Source organism: Salvelinus fontinalis, chromosome 18, assembly GCF_029448725.1.
Source record: "Salvelinus fontinalis isolate EN_2023a chromosome 18, ASM2944872v1, whole genome shotgun sequence".
Taxonomy (NCBI): domain Eukaryota; kingdom Metazoa; phylum Chordata; class Actinopteri; order Salmoniformes; family Salmonidae; genus Salvelinus; species Salvelinus fontinalis.
Genome location: NC_074682.1, coordinates 45,576,202 through 45,597,606, shown reverse-complemented (window position 1 = coordinate 45,597,606; position 21,405 = coordinate 45,576,202). Strand labels below are relative to the sequence as shown.

The following is a 21,405-nucleotide window of genomic DNA, read 5'->3' as shown; positions in this document are numbered from 1 at the left end:
TGTAGACATACATTTAAGATATACAATATACCTAGAGCCCCACCTTTTGTTTTTTGTTGCCTGTTTTGCATGTTTGCAAACAATGTAAAAAAACATAATTGAGTTAGTAAAGCTGCATGCAAACAAGGTCTGTTTTTTGCTTTCTTGAGTAAGACAGATCCAAAATGCAGGTGTTTCAGCCTAGCTCAGTGTTTTCTGTGGTGGTGGGGTAGCCAGCAGAAAATACAGTAGGGGTTGATAATGTTCTCTAGTTGCGCTGTGATTGTCTCAGTATACTGTTACTCATGGGGACACAACATCAACGCAAAATCTACCGGGAGAGCTCGACAATTCAAGCCCGTTGGGTGCTGCCATAGAGTTACATTAGATGTGCCCATCCAAGAAGGCCACAAATAAAATGACATCAAATCACATTATAACTACCGTAGCTTTGATTGGACTGATCATGTCAACATCATACATAAATCTTAGTTAGCAAGCTAGGCAAGCAGTCATCATCATGAATCACGTCGACAATCTATTGGCAAAATCCTTTTCAATCCTTGTCATATGGAGAGAAATTATAGATAAAACGTATCGGTGCTCATCGGCCATTGGACATAAACATTACACAACAACATGGGCCAAAAAAGTTTCTGTCAACCCAGCATGACAGTTCAAAACAACTGGAAACTCGAAACTGGAAAATCTGAAGACTTCAGTGAGTTCAAGACAACTGGGAACTCGGTAAAAATCAGTTCCAACTGGGGGGAAAAAAACACTTTGAACGGTCATCCAACTTGCGCCTCTTTCTAGAGCTCTGACCTGAAGATCACTGACGTCATGATTCAACTTTTTTTCCCCCCTGAGTTGCCAGTTAACTTTAAAAGCACCATAAATCCAGAGAATGACCGACTTTGATGACAAATTTTCATGATAAAATTTGCACACGAGGACCACCTTTCTGTTTTTGTGAGCACAGCACAACCAGGTGAGTCCAAAAATGTATTGTATGCTGCTGCATACAGTGCATTCGGAAAGTTTTCAGATCCCTTCACTTTTTCCACATTTCGTTACGTTACAGCCTCATTGTCACGTTCCTGACCTATTTATGTTAGTTGTTATGTGTGTTAGTTGGTCAGGACGTGAGGTTGGGTGGGCATTCTATGTTTTCTGTTTCTATGTTGGTTTTGGTTTGCCTGGTATGGCTCTTGATTAGAGGCAGGTGGTTTGCGTTTTCCTCTAATCAAGAGTCATATTTAGGTAGGGCATTCTCACTGTTTGTTGGTGGGTGATTGTCTCCTGTGTCTGTATCTGTATGTATGTTCGTACCACATGGGACTGTAGCGTTTGTTTGTTTCTTTTCGTTTCGATGTTGTCTGTTTCCTGTACGTAAGTTTATGTTTAGTTATGTAAGTTTATGTTCAGGTTTCGTCAACGTCGTTTTCTTGTTTTGTAGTTTGGAAAGTGTTTTGTTTCGTTTCGTGTTGCCATCGCATTTATAATAAAGATGGCTTATTTCCCAAATGCTGCGTATTGGTCTGAAGATCCTTCTCTCCTCACCTCATCCGAGGATGAGGAGAGCACAAGCCGTTACAGAATCACCCACCACGCTAAGACCAAGCGGCAAGGGAAAATTAAACGGAGTAAGGGACAGGAGAGAAAGGAGCAATGGACATGGGATGATGTTTTGGACGGAAAGGGTTGCTACACTTGGGAGGAGATCCTGGCTGGGAGGGATCGCCTCCCATGGGAACAGGTGGAGGCACTGAGGAGAGCAGAGGCTACCGGGGAGAGGAACCGGAGCTATGAGGGAACGCGTCTGGCACGGAAGCCGAAAAAGCCCGTAAGTAATTCCCAAAAATTTCTTGGGGGGGGCTAAGAGGTAGTGGGCCAAGGGCAGGTAGGAGACCTGCGCCCACTTCCCAGGCTTACCGTGGAGAGCGGGAGTACGGGCAGGCGCCGTGTTACGCAGTAGAGCGCACGGTGTCTCCTGTACGAGTGCATAGCCCAGTGCGGGTTATTCCACCTCCCCGCACTGGGAGGGCTAGATTGGGTATTGAGCCAGGTGTCATGAGGCCGGCTCAACGCGTCTGGTCTCCAGTGCGTCTCCTCGGGCCGGCATACATGGCACCTGCCTTACGCATGGTTTCTCCGGTTCGCCTACATAGCCCGGTGCGGGTTATTCCACCTCCCCGCACTGGTCGGGCAACCGGGAGTATTCAACCAGGTAAGGTTGGGCAGGCTCAATGCTCAAGAGTGCCAGTACGCCTCCACGGTCCGGTATTTCCGGCACCACCTCCCCGCCCCAGCCTAGTACCTACAGTGTCTACACTACGCACTAGGCTACCAGTGCGTATCCTGAGCCCTGTTCCTCCTCCACGCACTCTCCCTGTAGTGCGTGTATCTAGCCCGGTGCCTCCAGTTCCGGCCCCACGCACTAAGCTACCAGTGCGTCTCCAGAGCCCTGTACAAACTGTATCTTCTCCCCCTACTAATCCTGATGTGCTTGTCCTCAGCCCGGCGTCACCAGTGCCGGTACCTCGCATCAGGGATAGAGTAGGCTTTGAGAGTACAGTGTGCCCTGTTCCTGCTCCCCGCACTAGTAGGAAGGTGCTTATCCTTAGCCCGGTGCCTCCAGTTCCGGCACCACGCACCAGGTCTACAGTGCACCGTATCCGGCCAGAGCCATCCGTCTCCCCAGCGCCATCTGAGCCATCCGTCTCCCCAGCGCCATCTGAGCCATCCGTCTCCCCAGCGCCATCTGAGCCATCCGTCTCCCCAGCGCCGTCTGAGCCATCCGTCTGCCAGGAGCCTGCAAAGCCGCCCGTCTGCCATGAGCCTGCAAAGCCGCCCGTCTGCCATGAGCCTACAGAGCCGTCAGCCAGACAGGAGCCGCTAGAGCCGTCAGCCAGACAGGAGCCGCTAGAGCCGTCAGCCAGACAGGATCTGCCAGAGCCGCCAACCAGACAGGATCTGCCAGAGCCGCCAACCAGACAGGATCTGCCAGAGCCGCCAACCAGACAGGATCTGCCAGAGCCGCCAACCAGACAGGATCTGCCAGAGCCGCCAACCAGACAGGATCTGCCAGAGCCGCCAACCAGACAGGATCTGCCAGAGCCGCCAGCGAGCCATGAGCAGCCAGAGCCGTCAGAGAGCCATGAGCAGCCAGAGCCGTCAGAGAGCCATGAGCAGCCAGAGCCGTCAGAGCGCCATGAGCGTCGAGAGCCGTCAGCCTGCCATGAGCGTCGAGAGCCGTCAGCCTGCCATGAGCGTCGAGAGCCGTCAGCCTGCCATGAGCGTCGAGAGCCGTCAGCCTGCCATGAGCGTCGAGAGCCGTCAGCCTGCCATGAGCGTCGAGAGCCGTCAGCCTGCCATGAGCGTCGAGAGCCGTCAGCCTGCCATGAGCGTCGAGAGCCGTCAGCCTGCCATGAGCGTCGAGAGCCGTCAGCCAGCCATGAGCGTCGAGAGTCGTCAGTCAGCCATGAGCTGCCCTTCAGCCTAAAAAGGCTAGATACCCAGAACTGCCCATCAGTCCAGAGCTGTCTCTCTGTCCGGAGCTGCCTTTCAGTCCGGAGTTGCCTCTCTATCCTGATCTCCCTCTCTATCTTTATCTACCTCTATATTCTTATCTATCCCTCTGTATTGATTTATCTCTCTGTCCCGGTGTTGTCCTTATTGGGTATGTTATTAAGAGGATTTTGTGGGGGAGAAAAGAGGGTGGACATTTTTGGAGGGAGGAAGCTAGGATGGATTATGGTGGGGTGGGAACCGCGCCCGGAGCCTGAGCCACCACCGTGGTTAGATGCCCACCCAGACCCTCCCCTAGTCCTTGTGCTGGTGCGTCCGGAGTTCGCACCTTGTGGGGGGGGGTACTGTCACGTTCCTGACCTATTTATGTTAGTTGTTATGTGTGTTAGTTGGTCAGGACGTGAGGTTGGGTGGGCATTCTATGTTTTCTGTTTCTATGTTGGTTTTGGTTTGCCTGGTATGGCTCTTGATTAGAGGCAGGTGGTTTGCGTTTTCCTCTAATCAAGAGTCATATTTAGGTAGGGCATTCTCACTGTTTGTTGGTGGGTGATTGTCTCCTGTGTCTGTATGTATGTTCGTACCACATGGGACTGTAGCGTTTGTTTGTTTCGTTTTGATGTTGTCTGTTTCCTGTACGTAAGTTTATGTTTAGTTATGTAAGTTTATGTTCAGGTTTCGTCAACGTCGTTTTCTTGTTTTGTAGTTTGGAAAGTGTTTTGTTTCGTTTCGTGTTGCCATCGCATTTATAATAAAGATGGCTTATTTCCCAAATGCTGCGTATTGGTCTGAAGATCCTTCTCTCCTCACCTCATCCGAGGATGAGGAGAGCACAAGCCGTTACACTCATTCTAAAATGGATTAAATAACAATTTTTCCTCATCAATCTACCTATAATGACAAAACTAAAACAGGTTTTTAGAAATGTTTACAACTTTATTACAAATATTTTTAAGAAAAAACACATTTCTATTCAGACCCTTTGCTATGAGACTTGAAAGTGAGCTCAGGTGGATCCTGTTTCCATTGACCATCCTTGAGATATTACTAGAACTTGATTGGAGTCCACCTGTGGTAAATTCAATTGATTGGACATGATTTGGAAAGGCACAACCTTGTCAATATAAGGTCCCACAGTTGACAGTGCATGTCAGAGCAAAAACCAAGCTATGAAGTCGAAGGAATTGTCCGTAAAGCTCCGAGACAGGATTGTGTTGAAGCACAGATATGGAGATGGGTGCCAAAGAATTTCTGCTGCATTGAAGGTCCCCAAGAACACAGTGGCCTCCATCATTCTTAAATGGAAGAAGTTTGGAAACACCAAGACTCTTTCTAGAGCTGGCTGCCCAGCCAAACTGACATAGTCTATTTATTGTGGTGTTGAACACTCAAACCATGATAATGAAGTGCCCGAAGTCAGTATGCTTTGTTTATTGGTTGTGTTGTTTATTGGCACAGAAACCTCTTGGTGGAAAATGTTTTATATAATTATAAATATGGCATCAAAATGTTGAATCTCTAATATCCAACCAAGCTGACCATTGTCTGCAGCCGGCTCTAATTGTAGTGTAATGGCACATGTAGGGAGCGTGAGCTTGTCTGTGGGAGTTGGAAAACCCTCAACCTTCTGGCCTGTAGCCTGTAAGAAATACCATTGTAAATAACACAAGCATATTGCTATTACATTGTTATAACTAACTTCTTTCTAAAAAACAGGGTTTCTCACAAGCAGAAACTGAGACACACACACACCAGAGACAGATGGCTGACACAGAACATTCATAAACACTGATAAGGCAGGAAAGCCTTGAGCAAGAGTGCTTGGGTCTGTATTTCACGAAATAATGAGACACACACATAACCAAGGACTGAGGGCTGACGTAAACCTTTCATAAACACCGATTAGATAGGAACATCTGCGCACACACCTAAATCTCCTGTTTTAACTGAACATTGGCAACAAAGAACTTTTGATACAAGACTCAGAAGGATGACGCACAGCTCATCCGGACCAATCTGAGAAGACAACAACCTGATCAGGACCAACCAGAAAACCAGATCTACCAGACTCAACCTACTTTCTGTGCTGTATAAAATGACTATGTATTTCTGTTATCTGGGCTCTGTCTGCAGGTTCATTACGAGCTGAATGAACGAGTCCAAGCATGCTTGTATCAGATATCTTTACCTCTGAATAAAACTGCTTTTTATTATACGAATATCCACCCTGTCCAGAGTCTCTACTTCGTCTCAGTTCTCCAGTAAACTTGTGTCATCAACAAGCCCAATGTGGCTCGACACTTCCACAAAAGCATGCTGAAGTGGCAAAGTCGATATCCATGTTTATAAACAGGGTCGCTACATTTATTGTTATTTGTGGTGGTAAACATTATTTTGAGTTAATTCTATGGGGGTCAGTTTGTTTTACAGTACGAGGGGAGGGTCATGTGAAAATATGTTTTATGTCGTGGAGGGGGTTCATTTTTTTGTTGACACCTTTCGTTGGACCAACCCCTCCCCCCAGTACATTTCGATCTGTCCCTTAATGTTAGAGTTTGTCTTCAAAGACAAGATGCAATACTGGCAACTTATAGTTTCTGCATATAGCTGTAATACGAATTGTAAAGTATCGCATATTACTGGTTACTTATCATGATAGGTACTAATAATTGCTATAATGATGCTTATTTGCAGAAGTATGCCAAAACCATTTAATTTTTCACGTTTGCATATGGCTATCCCTAAACTGAACCAAATCGAAGTGAAAGGGAGAATCTCAATCTCACAATTTTCGCATTTTCTCAAACCCCATTGGAGGAGAAGGTCAGAGGGACGGGACCTCTGGCTTCTCATCCACTGTTTTGAGAAGGAGGCGAGGATAAAGAAGCGAATGCGGTTTGTCAGGTGACTAGCTGGCTCGGATAATTCATGAATTTAACAGTCGACAAAAGTATGATATCTAGGTTCCTTGTACCAACATTATTGTCGGCAAAAGGTCCTGCACAATATACAATTTCCCCCTGGATTTGAGACTACTGAAAAGGTAAGAAGATTGTTAGCGTGTTATGTTATTCATTTTGACGTTAGCTAGTTAACTTTACTCATCTACTAATATTGTAAGTTATAGAGCTAACGTCAGCATTTAACTTAGTAACTAACGTTACTACTGTTAGATGCGTCAGTCAGCATTATACTACTAGTAGCCAACTAAGTTAACAGCAAGTTTCGTGACACTGACCGTTCCTTTTACCGATACGTAATGTTTACCTCCTGACGTGGAGAAAGACACGATTGAACAGACAGCCAGTAATTTATGGTTGTGTGGCTACAGAGTTGACACAACAAGCGTGTCGAAGAAACCCTTGCTGAATAATTTACCAATCTATCTGTAAATATAACTACGTTAGGGAACAAGAGAACCGCTATTAATTGACCTTGAATGACAACAACCCATTGTGGCAATTGTATCCCCTGTAACACATGTGCCCCTACTACTAGGCTTTGAATGTATTATGCTCGAGTCTGTGACTGCGGTGGTGATGATTGCGCAATACAATGGCAGTATATTGCCTACCTCAGTGGAGAACACATCAGCAACACCAACCTGGGGACCAGAGCCTCACAGATGTTTGCAGGTCCTATACGAGGAAATTGGCGAGTTAAGGTAAGCCAGTTAGGGCTGTGTTGGTCCTGTCACTATAATTGTGTTTCTTTACAACGTAATGCATTACCTCAATGCAACATTTTGAAACATGGTAAGACAAGAGGTGTCAGCTCAGGTGTGACATTCACATTGCTGGAACTGTTGAGTTGTGTATTTAGTGTGGTTTCACAGTATCCCTGTGAAATGCTGTCGACGCCTTGTGAGTCCATGCCCTGACAAATGAAGGCTATTCTGAGACCAAAGGGGGTGAAATTCAATATTTGGAAGGTGTTCCTAATGTTTTATACACTCTGTAGACTGCACAGCAGGTGACAAGGTTTGGATTGGTCTATAATAAGGGTTGAGATTCACAGCCCAAGCTTCCAAGACATTTTCATGTCCTTTTGCCTGTCTCTCCCCATCAGAGTTCGGTTTTGGGACCTCATGCTGCTCATTCCCAATCTAGTTTTCTTCATGTTCTTGATGTGGAAACTGCCCTCAGCCAGGGCCAAAATCACACTCACCTCCAGCCCCATCTTTATTACCTTCTACATTCTGGTAGGTAACCACTTATATCCAATCTCTGGAAATAGAACTTGTGCAGATAAGAGAAGTCCAGACATATACAAAAAGTAGGCTCTTGATAGATTTTTTTAAAGGCAAATGTAGTTTGACAGCTCTCTGACATGCTTCAGATGCTGAATATAGAATTTAGCAAAAATAAAGGAATAACATAGTGGGTTAACTGAATTCATATTGATTCATTTCACAATATCAGATGGTAATTGCTATCTCAAACGTGTCTTTGAGATATTGGTTTTCTACCTTGCACTGATATGAACACAATGACACTGACAAATATGGATAATGACGAACCTGTTCGCCCCCACTGCCCACAACCCCTCTTTTTTAATGGATGTCTGACCCTTGTCCTCCCAGGTGTTTGTGGTGGCAGCGGTGGGAATCACCCGTGCCATCGTGTCCATGACCATCAGTGCATCAAGTTCTGCCACCATCATTGACAAGGTAAGGCAACATGTAGGGCATAAATGGTGACACTATGAACCACCTGTGCTCAAGCTGTTTACAGTGCCTTCTATCCCACTTGTAGTGTGAAATAGACTTTCTGTCATCATTCATAACAGCTAAAGGCTCTTTGCAACAGCTGTTGTAGATGCACAAAGACTTTGGATGTGTAATGCACTACACACAGATGAACGTTATATGGAGGTAGATCATAAGTCAATGAGTGTCCTCGGCTTCAGCCCATCTTGCGTAAAAAGGGGAAAGGGGTACCCTTTCGGATCCAGAAAAGCATAATATCACAGGACATTTCACAAGATGATTATCTCAGAACAGAAAGAGGGCAGTCAGATGTCTGCTATGATCAGGACAAACATGGCAGATATCTATGAGTTTCTTTCTTTTCTGAGTCATCTTCTAGTGTCTTGGGGTAAAATGTGTTTTATAGGCTGCTGTGATGGAAAGTGGGATACCTCGTCAGTTGAACAACAGAAATGTGTCTTCCGTATTTAACCCAACCCCTCTGAATCAGAGGGGTGCGAAGGACTGTGGCGTACTGCATTAGCATTGAATAGCCACCGCGATATACAACTTTTCAGGGAGGTCAGGAACCAATATACACAGTCAGTTAGAAAAGCGAAGGCTGGCTTTTTCAAACAGAAATTTGCATCCTGTAGCACTAATTCCAAAAAGCTTTTGGACACTAAAGTCCATGGAGAATAAGATCACCTCCTCCCAGCTGTCCACTGCACTGAGGCTAGGAAAAACTGTCACCACCGATAAATCTACGATAATCGAGAATTTCTACGGCCGGCCATGCTTTCCACCTGGATACCCCTATCCCGGCCAACAGCTCTGCACCCCCCGCAGCAATATGCCCAAACTCCCCCGCTTATCCTTCACCCAAATCCAGATAGCTGATGTTCTGAAAGAGCTGCAAAATCTGGATCCCTACAAATCAGCTGGGCTAGACAATCTGGACCCTCTTTCTAAAATTATTTGCCGCAATTGTTGCAACCCCTATTACTAGCCTGTTCAGCCTCTCTTTCGTATCGTCGGAGATCCCTAAAGATTGGAAAGCTGCCGCGGTCATCCCCATCTTCAAAGAGGGAGACACTCTAGACCCAAACTGTTACAGACCTATATCCATCCTGCCCTGCCTTTCTAAAGTCTTCAAAAGCCAAGTCAACAAACAGATCACCGACCATTTCAAATCCCACTGTACCTTCTCCGCTATGCAATCTGGTTTCCGAGCTGATCATGGGTGCACCTCAGCCACGCTCAAGGTCCTAAATTATATCATAACCGCCATCGATAAAAGACAGAACTGTGCAGCCGTTTTCATCGACCTGGCCAAGGCTTTCGACTCTGTCAATCATCCCATTCTTATCGGCAGACTCAATAGCCTTTGTTTCTCAAATGACTACCTCGACTGGTTTACCAACTACTTCTCAGAGTTCAGTGTGTCAAATTGGAGGGCTTGTTGTCCGGACCTCTGGCAGTCTCTATGGGGGTGCCACAGGGATCAATTCTCAGGCCGACTCTTTTCTCTGTATACATCAATGATGTCGCTCTTGCTGCTGGTGATTCTCTGATCCACCTCTACGCAGACGACACCATTTTTTATACATCTGGCTCTTTGGACACTGTGTGAACAAACCTCCAAACGTGTTTCAATGCTATACAACTCTCCTTCCGTGGCCTCCAACTGCTCTTAAACGCTAGTAAAACTAAATGCATGCTCTTTAACCCATCGCTGCCTGCACCCTCCCGCCCGACTAGCATCACTACTCTGGACGGTTCTGACTTAGAATATGTGGACAACTACAAATACCTAGGTGTCTGGTTAGACTGTAAACTCTCCTTCCAGACTCACATTAAGCATCTCCAATCCAAAATTAAATCTAGAATTGGCTTGCTATTTCGCAAACAAAGCCTTCTTCACTCATGCTGCTTAACATAACCTCGTAAAACTGACTATCCTACCGATCCTTGACTTTGGCGATGTCATTTACAAAATAGCCTCCAACACTCTACTCAACAATTGGATGCATGCAGTCTATCACACTGCCATCCGTTTTGTCACTAAAGCCCCATATACTACCCACCGCTGCGACCTGTATCTTCTCGTTGGCTGGCCCTCGCTACATATCCGTTGCCAAACCCACTAGCTCCAGGTCATCTGTAAGTCTTTGCTAGGTAAAGCCCCGCCTTATCTCAGCTCACTGGTCACCATAGCAATACCCACTCATAGCACGCGCTCCAATAGGTATATTTCACAGGTCATCCCCAAAGCCAACACATCCTTTGGCTGCCTTTCATTCCAGTTCTCTGCTGCCAATGACTGGAATGAATTACAAAAGTCACTGAAGCTGGAGTCTTATATTTCCCTTACTAAGCATCAGCGGTCAGAGCAGCTTACTGATCACTGTATCTGTACACAGCCCATCTGTAAATAGCCCACCCAACTACCTCATCCCCATATTGTTATTTCTTTTGTCTTTTGTTGGTCTCCCAGTATCTCTACTTACACATCATCATCTGCACATCTATCACTCCAGTGTTAATGATAAAATGTAATTATTTCGCCACTATGGCCTATTTTATTGCCTTACCTCCCTAACCTTACTACATTTGCACACACTGTATATAGATTTTTCTATTGTATTATTGACTGTACGTTTGTTTGTCCCATGTGTAACTCTGTGTTTTTGTCACACTGCTTTGCTTTGTCTTGGCCAGCTCACAGTTGTAAATGAGAACTTGTTCTCAACTGGCCTACCCGGTGAAATAAAAAATGAATAAAATCGACATTCTTGTCTTCGGCGCCTGGGGAACAGTGGGTTAACTGCCTTGCTAAGGGGCAGAACAACAGATTTGTACCTTGTCAGCTCGGGGATTCGATCCAGCAACCTTTCGGTTACTGGCCCAACGCTTCTACCTGCCAGCTACCTGCCGACCTGCACACCTTTGAGAATGTGGATAAATCCAAAACAGAGGCTAAAATGTCCAAATAAATTATTAATATTTTTGCGTCATGATGCCCAAAAAGAGCGTGGTGCAGAAAAGTGCATATATAAAATGATACTGATGAGGAGAGCGGATAAGTAAAAGAGAAATGCAGATTAAGGAAAGGTGAAGAGCCGCAGAGGCGATTTGAGACGGCTGAGATTTACGTCTTCTCAATGTTGTCTCCTTTAGGTGCTGTGGGAGATCAGCCGTTTCTTTCTGCTCACCGTGGAGCTCAGTGTTATTATCCTGGGACTGGCTTTTGGTGGGTCTTCCAATAACCACCACAGTATTTTGATTCATAACGACATCTCCTGCAACTCAAATCCACTGTACAGTAGCCTGGTCCCAGAATCAGCTTATGCTATCATGTCAACCGCTTGATAGCAGAAACAGACTGGCACCCAGGCTAACTGTAAAAGATATGAAAACAAACACTACCATGCACATGCTAAATACAAAGATTTCTTAGGACAATATGGAGAAGTACATGACTTAATGTGTGTGTCCGGATAGGGTACTAAAAACAGCACATTAGTTAAACAAATGTGCAATGTACAGTCAAAATGTTTAATGATCTGCAAAACTAAAACTCTTCCTGTCTGCCCGTCTCACTTCTGCTGGAAGACTAACACTTGGGATGACTTGGTCACCGCAACTGGTATGACTACAGTCACACATATAGTCATGCACTGTATAAGCAGAGGTGAATATATGAGTTGTTTAAATTGAATGTGTCCTTAGAGGGGGGTGGGATTAGGCTCTTTTATAGGCAGTATAAACAGTAAAGCTGTATGCAGATTTTGGCATAGCCAGGGGTGTGAGCAGGACAACAGATTTGTATTATTGGTTCATCAGGAAAAATCCCATCTCTGACTATTACTACAGCAATTCAAATTCTGTTTTTATTTGAATTGGCATGGTGGAATCATCGCCATATTACATTCACTTTGTGTCCGTTTCCAGTATTCAGGACCAACGCACTCAACTCCTTAGTGGTGCTGTTGAAAGCATGGCTTCTAAACGTTTCCTCTGTTGACAGGCCACCTTGAGAGTCAGTCCAGTATAAAGCGTGTGCTGGCTATCACTGCTGTACTGGCACTGGGCTACTCAATCACACAGGTAAGACTAGAGTCCTGAATGCTGATTTTTAGTTTGACGATGTTTTACATTTTTACTATGTTGTGCCCTACGGACCAAGACCCGGGTGTTAGAAGCTGAACCAATCACAGCTCCATAGATACCACGTTTCCTCTTAGCTAGGCCTATTCCCCTTGCACCCTCAGGGCACACTGGAGATCGTGTACCCCGACGAGCACCTGTCCGCCGAGGACTTCAACATCTACGGCCACGGAGGACGCCAGTTTTGGTTGGCCAGCTCCTGCTGCTTCTTCCTGGTGAGCGGCTAGTGGCTGCAAAGCAAATGCAGTGCTTTGAATAAAAATAAAAATAAATCTTATTAATGTAATTGTATAAAAAAAAAAGTTAACTTGTGTTCAAATAATACACGGACAGAGAGGATTTTAATCAGTCTTGTTTTGAGAAAGGGTAGAATTGAACATGCGTGTCCCACACATTTGGACATTTAGCCGTCTCATTTGGATTGGAATGAAAATAAGCACATATGCATCCACCACTGTGAACACAAAGCACTAACTGAATAAACTGTTTGAGAGTAAAACACTGGTCCTTTTCCTTCCAGGTCTACTCTTTGGTTGTCATCCTTCCCAAAACCCCGGTGAGGGAGAGAATATCTCTGCCATGTGAGTTATTGGGACATTTTATTCACCAAGCAAGCTACACTACATGGCGAAAAGTATGTGGACACCTGCTTGTCAAACATCTCATTCCAAAATCATGGGCATTAATGTACCCCTTTTGCTGCTATAACACAGGTCCCCCTTTTGCTGCTGAAACAGGAAAGGGCCTTCCCCAAACTGTTGCCACAAAGTTGGAAGCACAGAATCATCTAGAATGTCATTGAATGCTGTAGCGTTAAGATTTCCCTTCACTGGAACTAAGGGGCCTGGCCCAAACCATGAAAAACAGCCCCAGACCATTATCTAAACTTTACATTTGGCACTATGCATTGGAGCAGGTAGCGTTGGTGAAGTGTGATTGATTACTCCAGAGTACGCTTTTCCACTGCTCCAGAGTCCAATGGTGGGGAGCTTTATACCACTCCAGCCGATGCTTGGCATTGCACATCGTGATTTTAGGCTTGAGTGCGGCTCCTCGGCCATGAACAGTCGTTGTGCTGATGTTGCTTCCAGAGGCAGTTTGTAACTTGGTTGGACAGATGATTTTTACTCGCTTCAGCACTCGACGGTCCCATTCTGTGAGCTTGTGTGGCCTACCACTTCGAGGCTGAACCGTTGTTGCTCCAAGACGTTTCAACTTCACAATTACAGCACTAGCAGTTGACCGGCGCAGCTCTAGCAGGGCACACATTTGACCAACTGACTTGTTGGAAAGGTGACATCCTATGACGGTGCCACGTCGGAAGTCACTGAGCTCTTCAGTAAGGCCATTCTACTGCCAGTGTTTGTCTATGAAGATAGCATGACTGTGTGCTCGATTTTTATACACCTGTCAGCAACGGTTGTGGTTGAAATAGCTAAATCAACTAAGTTGAAGGGGTGTCCACATACTTTAGGCAATGCCGTGTATAGATGGTAGAGGGTTTTTTTCAGGGTCCTTTCCTCATCTACCACAGTTCTTTTTGACTCTCTTATGTTAATGTTTAGCTGGAGAGTGGCCTAGTCTTCTATACAGCTGTCAACATTCTACAAGGAAGGAGCCACATAATCAACATTATATAATCATTAACCAGATTACCCTGGATACGAGACTTAGATGAGTGGTAACTCAGTTCTAGAATGTTGTCATTGATGAGAATGTATCTAAAAATCGATTGACATGTATTCACATTCAGAATTGTTTGATTGTTTAGCCATCCAGAGACCAATGTTCAAATGCACAGTATCTAGTTTTTAGGAGTGGTCTGTCATAGTTCAGCAGCAGTAGATTCTATAGCTGCAGAGGTAATGCACACCCCTTGTTTCCTCTTCATCCCCTTCCTCCACAGCTAAGAAGAGTTTTTATGTGTACTCTGCCGTTCTGTCCCTGCTCAATCTGGTCCAGGGGCTGGGCAGTGCCCTTCTGTGTGCCGGCATCATAGAGGGGCTCTGGTGAGTGGCTGCTTCTGTGTGTAGAAGGATGTGCTGGTGATTCAAGAGTTTAAGCAAAAGACTAAATCATCACACTACGATGTATTCTAATGAAGATCACAACAGGCTTAAACATTCTTATCAATCACACTTTGAAACATTTATCACAGCGCGTAGTCCCGTTTCTTTAACATCTGTGTTTAATCAGTAAACTGTAGCCAAACTGCAAAGCAATCGGTTTCTCAAGGTTTTTATCCGCTGGCCTGTTAATGATAGTGTTACGTAGACCTTATAGCTGATGGACCAAGTACATAATAACTGATGGTCCAAGTAAAAAGGACATATCTGAAATTCACTTTCCCCTCAAAGCGGAGCAGCTTGTTTGGCGTGTCCATGTTCTGATGTTTTCTGTGTAGCCTAACTGAAGCCAAGTGTTATTCTGGTCCCGGCTTATGGAGCTCTTCAAATCAAATTGTATTAGTCACATGAGCCGAATACATTAGGTGTTGACCTTACAGTGAAATGCTAACTTACGAACCCCTAGCCAACAATGCAGTTTAAAAAAAATATGGATAAGAGATAAGTAATTAAAGAGCAGCAGTAAAATAACAATTGCGAGACTATAAAGGGGGGTACCGATACAGAGTCAATGTGCGGGGGCACTGGTTATCTACATGTAGGTAGAGTTATTAAAGTGACTGCATAGATGACAATGGAGAGTAGCAGTGGTGTAAAGAGGGGACGACAATGCAAATAGTCTGGGTAGCCATTTGACTAGATGTTCAGGAGTCTTATGGCTTTGGGGTTGAAGCCGTTTGGAAGCCTCTTGGACTTAGACTTGGTGCTCCGGTACTGCTTGCCGTGCGGTAGCAAAGAGAACAGTCTAACTAGGGTGGCTGGAGTCTTTGACAATTTTTAGGGCCTTCCACTGACACCGCCTGGTATAGAGGTCCTGGATGGCAGGAAGCTTGGCCCCGGTGATGTACTGGGCCGTTTGCACTACCCTCTGTAGTGCCTTGCGGTCGGAGGGCGAGCAGTTGCCATACCAGGCAGTGATGCAACCAGTCAGGATGCTCTCGACGGTGCAGCTGTAGAACCTTTTGAGGATCTGAGGACCCATGCCAAATCTTTTCAGTCTCCTGAGGGGGTATAGGTTTTGTCATGCCCTCTTCACGACTGTCTTGGTGTGCTTGGACGATGTTAGTTTGTTGGTGATGTGGATGCTCTCAACCTGCTCCACTGCAGCCCTGTCGATGAGAATGGGTGAGTGCTCTGTCCTCTTTTTCCTGGAGTCCACAATCATCCCCGTTGTCTTGATCACGTTGAGGGAGAGGTTGTTGTCTTGGAACCACACGGCCAGGTCTCTGTCCTCCCTATAGGCTGTCTCATCGTTGTCGGTGATCAGGCCTACCACTGTTGTGTCATCATCTGTGGATCTGTTGGGGCGGTATGCAAATTGTATTGGGTCTAGGGTTTCTGGGATGATGGTGTTGTGAGCCATGACCAGCCTTTCAAAGCACTTCATGGCTACAGATGTGAGTGCCACCGGTCGTTAGTCATTTAGGCAGGTTGCACATTTAACATGGTGATAGAAATTTTGTAAAACGGATTTAAGTTTCCCTGCATTAAAGTCCCCGGCTACTAGGAGTGCCGCCTCTGGGTGAGCGTTTTCTTGTCTGCTTATGGCGGAATACAGCTCATTCAATGCTGACTTACAGCCAGCCTCTGACTGTGGTGGTATGTAAAACAGCTACGAAGAATACAGATGAAAACTGTCTCTTACCAGATGCCGCTGTTCTATCCTGCCGGTACATCTTCTAACCAGTATGTTGATATTGTCGTCGTTCAGCCACAACTCCGTGAAGCATAAAATGTTAGTTTTTAAGGTCCTGTTGGTAGTTTAATCTTCCGCGTAACTTGTATATTTTATTCTCCCAAGGATTGCACTTTAGCTAGCAGAATGGAGGGAAGTGGGTGATTATTCGATCACCTACTAATTCGCAGAAGGCAGCCCGCCCTTAAGGTACGGCTACTGCGTGGGGGTCACAGTCAGCCCCCTGTTAAAGTTTGTGTTTCTGTGTGATTTGAGCAGCTGCGTGGATGTCACCACCTTCATCTACTTCTCTGTGTTTGCCCCACTCATCTACGTCACCTTCCTCAAAGGCTTCTTCGGGTATGTAGATCAAAGGCCAAAAACAATGGCTTTGTCTGAAAATGTTACTTGATGTCAAATCCTTGCTTCCGCTGTCCTTTTGTCTTTTTTTTCTCAATTCCTCTCAAGGCTCATTGAGGAGGGGTTCAAAGGAGGGGTCTTAGATCCTCTGATCCAATGCGCTTTGAGATGAATTGAGGAAAGAAGGATGGAGGACACGGCAATGTTCTCAAATTTGTTTGGTCACGTTTTACTGCCACCTTGGGATACAATCGCGCTCCCCTGTCGTGTTTGGTCTCTTTATCCCTCTCACTTTCTCTCCTTGCCCCTCTCTCTACCATCTCTCTTCATCCTTCCTCCAGCTCAGAGCCCAAGGTCCTCTTCTCCTACAAGTGCCAGGTGGACGAGCCTGATGACCAGACGGATGTCCACCTGCCCCCCGCCTCAGGCCTGGGCCACAAGGAGCAGCTGGAACGGGGCTCCTTCTACCCTGGCACCCAGATAGATGGCCTGACTGCTGCAACCATGGGCACCGGCATAGTTGCTTACCTGGACAATGTGGCCTCTGGTCCTTTCGGGCCGGGTAGCATAAACAGCGACCGCTGGAGAGCCATCAACGCCTGAGAAGAGAGGAAATGAGAAGGCAGGATAGGGGATGTTGGACTTGTTGAGTGGAGAAGTTGGAGTTTGCTATGGCTCTCTCTCCCTCTGGAGACACTGAATTGACTCTCATTTCAGCCCCTGTCTGTTCTTCATTTTGGATCTTGCTGCCTTGTCCATTCTGGCTCGAACATGACATTTTCCCCCAATACCTGCAGGGGATATTTCTACAACTTCAGTCAAGTGTTATCCCCCCTGTAAATGAGTGTGTGGCTGACCAAGATAAGAAGATAATGTAAAGGTAATGTCCGATACATTTCCATCGAAGGATTACAACTGAGGTAAAGTCCATTAACTGTGGCCTTGTATTAGATTTATAATCGTCTTGTATTGAATAACTGCCTCGCTCGCTATAGGCCAGCCGTGTTCTTATTGCGCTAGGATCCTTCTCTAAATTGCATCACTCATAATGAATCAAGTGTGCTTAATTATTTTTTAAATGTTTGATATCAGTTCTTTTTTCCCCACTCTTGTTGATGATCGAAATCCTACAGTGTAACGTCATGTACAAATTCAAGACCTGTTTGGCTTGAGTCTACAGGGACTTGGTATGCCATGTCAGACAATTAGCAGTGCAACTGGTATGTATGTAACTTGATGCTGGGGCTGGGAGAGACACAAAATGGACGCCATGTCGCACCCGCATCGCCTGTACCTATTTTATGCTATTGTTTGCCGTCTGTTTTATTTATTTTAGTGACTGCTTGGTTTTATGTCGATAGGTAGTTCCATCAGCTGATCATTCCTGGTATTAAAGGTGCTTATGACTTAAGTAAAACTTTCCAACCACCAATCAAATGAGATGGAGAAGGCAGGAACAGCACTTGTGGCGAAACAATGTTTTTTGTGGACATTTTTATTTCAAGAAATATTCATGCCCATATACATTGGATTCAACCCAAAAGTGAGTTTTTTTTTAAACGACTTAAAATTAGTTTCACTATATGAAATGATTGACGAAGTCACCTTATGGGGTTTCCCTTGTGTTCTTTATAGTCAACCATGATTTCATCACAAAGAAAGAGCAACTTTTAAACAAAGTCCATCTGCTTGCTCATGATGCTCAACGCAAACTAAATACCAATTTTCATGAAGCCCTACTTCCTTGTGTTAATTCCTACTTGTATGTCTGCTGTGAACTTAATAGCCCACAACACATGGCTTGTGTTAATTCCTACTTGTATGTCTGCTGTGAACTTAATAGCCCACAACACATGGCTTGCTGGGAATCCAATTTTATTGGTGCCTGAAAACAATGTCATTCCAGTTTGTGTGAATTACGATGTCACTTTTTTGATTTTAGTTTTGTTTATGCCCCTCTTGATTTTGTCACTATATTCATTCCCCCAAAGATTAATATTATGTTTGCTATGATAAATTGTGAAGTGGGTAAAGTTATTCATGTGACATAGCATCCAGTGGAGGCTAGTGAGAGGAGGATGGCTCATCATAATGGCTGGAGCAGAGTAAATGGAATGGCGTCACACACATGGAAACCATGTGTTTGATGTATTTTATTCAAGTCATTACCACAAGCCCGTTCTGCCCAATTTACGGTGTCCCTAACCTACTGTGATAGCATCACTACGTAATATAAGAGACATTAATTTTTTTCATAAGCGTAAGCCACCACAAAACAAGTGTTTTATATTGTCATTGTAGTATTTTATACAAGTCTTCTGCTTTGCTCTTCCCAATACCTGCCCTGCATTAACAGACTGTTGCTTGCTCTCAAACACTGCCTTATATTTCTACAGAAATGTCGGAAGAGTTGCATTTGAGGTACAAAATTATACTATACTCAAATCATCATGAATAAGGTCTCTGGGTGTGGGTTTCAAATGCAAGCACAGTCATGTTAAAGATTGAATAAAATATTTAAGATGGTAAATAAAAGAACTTTGAAAAAGAGTGAGCATACTTGATGCCAGCAATTTGTGAACAATTTATAGCTCAATGATACACTATTCAATTAAAATAAAAGAACAGTTGATGTGTTTCAGCATTCCATGAGAGACTATTAAAATAGGCTTCCTTTTCATTCCTATAGGCTGCCCGTATCTATTTTCTTTGGACCGTGTCTCCCCTTGTTGTTTTGTTGTGGTATTGCAAATGGAAAAGCGGTCCCAGTAAATATTTCAGTTGTGCATGGCATGCAGTGTTTCTGTTGTCTGGGGTTAGCCAAAGCTGAATGTATGGCATACAATTTTATATATATTTTGGACTAACCAATCATCTTTCTTGTACAAACATGCACAACATTTGGAGATTTAGATTTCTGGGAGGCAGGGGATGACTACAGAGGTACAATTCCCAGCCCCTTTATGGTCGCCTATGATACACGATAAAATGTAATTGCATTCAGATTATTTTATCCACCTATACTGTGGAGAATACTGCATGTCCTGGAAAAGTGACCTTTCCTTTTGGAGGCCCTAAGCAAGATTTGGTTTGAAGGGGGGGTGGGGTTACTTCGCAAGCAGAGCATTTTAGTGGCCCCCCCTCTTGATGGTGAGGAGAGACATTTTTTTTAAGTAAATTTCCTGTAATTCTACACATTTTGCCATGGGGTCCCACATGACAAAATTCTATAGTATACTGTGGTATAAATACAGAGAATGGTATATTTTATACTATCGTGTTCACTGTAGTTTAAAACTTTATTGTAGTGTTTTTGTGGACATGACTAGTATACTGTAGTGTGTTTGTGGACATTACTGTATTTACTATAGTGTTTTTATTTTATTATCTTGGACATGTGTGTGCTTTCTCATTGAGGAAACCTACAGGACAAATGCTAAAAGAGCACATTTTCCAAAACCTGTAGGTAGGACTGGAGTCTGAATGGGTAGTTCAAAGCTTCTGCTCTTTTCTATAACCCGTAGGTAGGACTGGAGTCTGAATGGGTAGTTCAAAGCTTCTGCTCTTTTCTATAACCCGTAGGTAGGACTGGAGTCTGAATGGGTAGTTCAAAGCTTCTGCTCTTTTCTATAACCCGTAGGTAGGACTGGAGTCTGAATGGGTAGTTCAAAGCTTCTGCTCTTTTCTATAACCCGTAGGTAGGACTGGAGTCTGAATGGGTAGTTCAAAGCTTCTGCTCTTTTCTATAACCTGTAGGTAGGACTGGAGTCTGAATGGGTAGTTCAAAGCTTCTGCTCTTTTCTATAACCTGTAGGTAGGACTGGAGTCAATGGGTAGTTCAAAGCTTCTGCTCTTTTCTATAACCTGTAGGTAGGACTGGAGTCTGAATGGGTAGTTCAAAGCTTCTGCTCTTTTCTATAACCTGTAGGTAGGACTGGAGTCTGAATGGGTAGTTCAAAGCTTCTGCTCTTTTCTATAACCTGTAGGTAGGACTGGAGTCTGAATGGGTAGTTCAAAGCTTCTGCTCTTTTCTATAACCCGTAGGGAACACAATATATGGTCTGTACTTGGCATGTACGTTTTTTTTTGCAGACATTACTTTAGTATTTACTAGTGTTTTTTGGGGGGATAATACTGTAGTATTTCCAATTGTATACTACAACATTCTAAAGGAAGTACTACACACGATTGAGGGATACTTGTGTGTAGCGTATTCTACTTTATAAACTGGGTGTCACGTTCTGACCATAGTTCGTTTTGTGTTTTCCTTGTTTTAGTGTTGGTCAGGACGTGAGCTGGGTGGGCATTCTATGTTTTGTGTGTCTATGTTGGGTTTGTTGTTTGGCCTAATGGTTCTCAATCAGATGCAGGTGTTTGTCATTGTCTCTGATTGGGAACCATATTAAGATGGCCTGTTGGTTTGTGGGTGATTGTTCCTGTTCATGTTTTCTATTTTCTCTAGTTCAGGACTGTAGCTTCGTTGGTTTTCGTCTGTTTATTGTTTTGTTCGTCTTGAAGAAGTATTCTAATAAAGATGGATACATACCACGCTGCACTTTGGTCCTCCTCTCCTTCTACCGACGGAAGCCGTTACACTGGGTGGTTCAAGCCCTGAATGCTGATTGGCTGAAAGCTGTGGTATATCAGACCGTATACCACGTGTAAGACAAATTTACTTTTTGCGTTGGGAAGCAGTTTATAATGGCAGTAAGACACCTTGTGGGTTTGTGATATGTTGCCAAAGCTAATGGCTTTTTCTAGGCACTCCACGTTGTGTTGTGCATAAGAACAGCCCATAGCATATTGGCCATATATACTATATATACAAAAGTATGTGGACACCCCTTCAAATGAGTGGTTTTGGCTATTTCAGCCACACC

The 21,405-nt window shown here is 44.5% G+C and overlaps 1 protein-coding gene across 2 annotated transcripts; it reads left to right on the top strand.

Moving 5' to 3' along the window:
- The first annotated feature begins 6,141 nt into the window (after nucleotides 1–6,141).
- LOC129815624 (transmembrane protein adipocyte-associated 1 homolog) lies at nucleotides 6,142–21,078 on the top strand. Of its 2 annotated transcripts, XM_055869596.1 has the most exons (11): nucleotides 6,303–6,550; nucleotides 7,006–7,171; nucleotides 7,576–7,708; nucleotides 8,090–8,176; nucleotides 11,375–11,447; nucleotides 12,225–12,304; nucleotides 12,469–12,579; nucleotides 12,885–12,945; nucleotides 14,271–14,373; nucleotides 16,445–16,525; nucleotides 16,867–21,078. In XM_055869596.1, the coding sequence occupies exons 2-11, from the start codon at nucleotides 7,020–7,022 to the stop codon at nucleotides 17,126–17,128; spliced, it is 1,143 nt and encodes a 380-aa protein (XP_055725571.1). In that variant the 5' UTR covers nucleotides 6,303–6,550; nucleotides 7,006–7,019; the 3' UTR covers nucleotides 17,129–21,078. The 2 variants fall into 2 exon arrangements, with proteins under 2 accessions (XP_055725572.1, XP_055725571.1); XM_055869597.1 differs by lacking the exon at nucleotides 14,271–14,373 and having other exon boundaries at nucleotides 6,142–6,550; nucleotides 16,867–17,108.
- Nucleotides 21,079–21,405: the final 327 nt, after the last annotated feature.

What these genes read in the sequence shown, in the direction of transcription:
- LOC129815624 (XM_055869596.1), top strand. Translation starts at nt 7,020, where the DNA reads ATGCTCGAGTCTGTGACTGCGGTGGTGATGATTGCGCAATACAATGGC. An exon ending in CTGCCACCATCATTGACAAG is followed by an intron (nt 8,177 to 11,374) that starts GTAAGGCAACAT and finishes TGTCTCCTTTAG; the next exon opens with GTGCTGTGGGAGATCAGCCG. An exon ending in TATCCTGGGACTGGCTTTTG is followed by an intron (nt 11,448 to 12,224) that starts GTGGGTCTTCCA and finishes CTCTGTTGACAG; the next exon opens with GCCACCTTGAGAGTCAGTCC.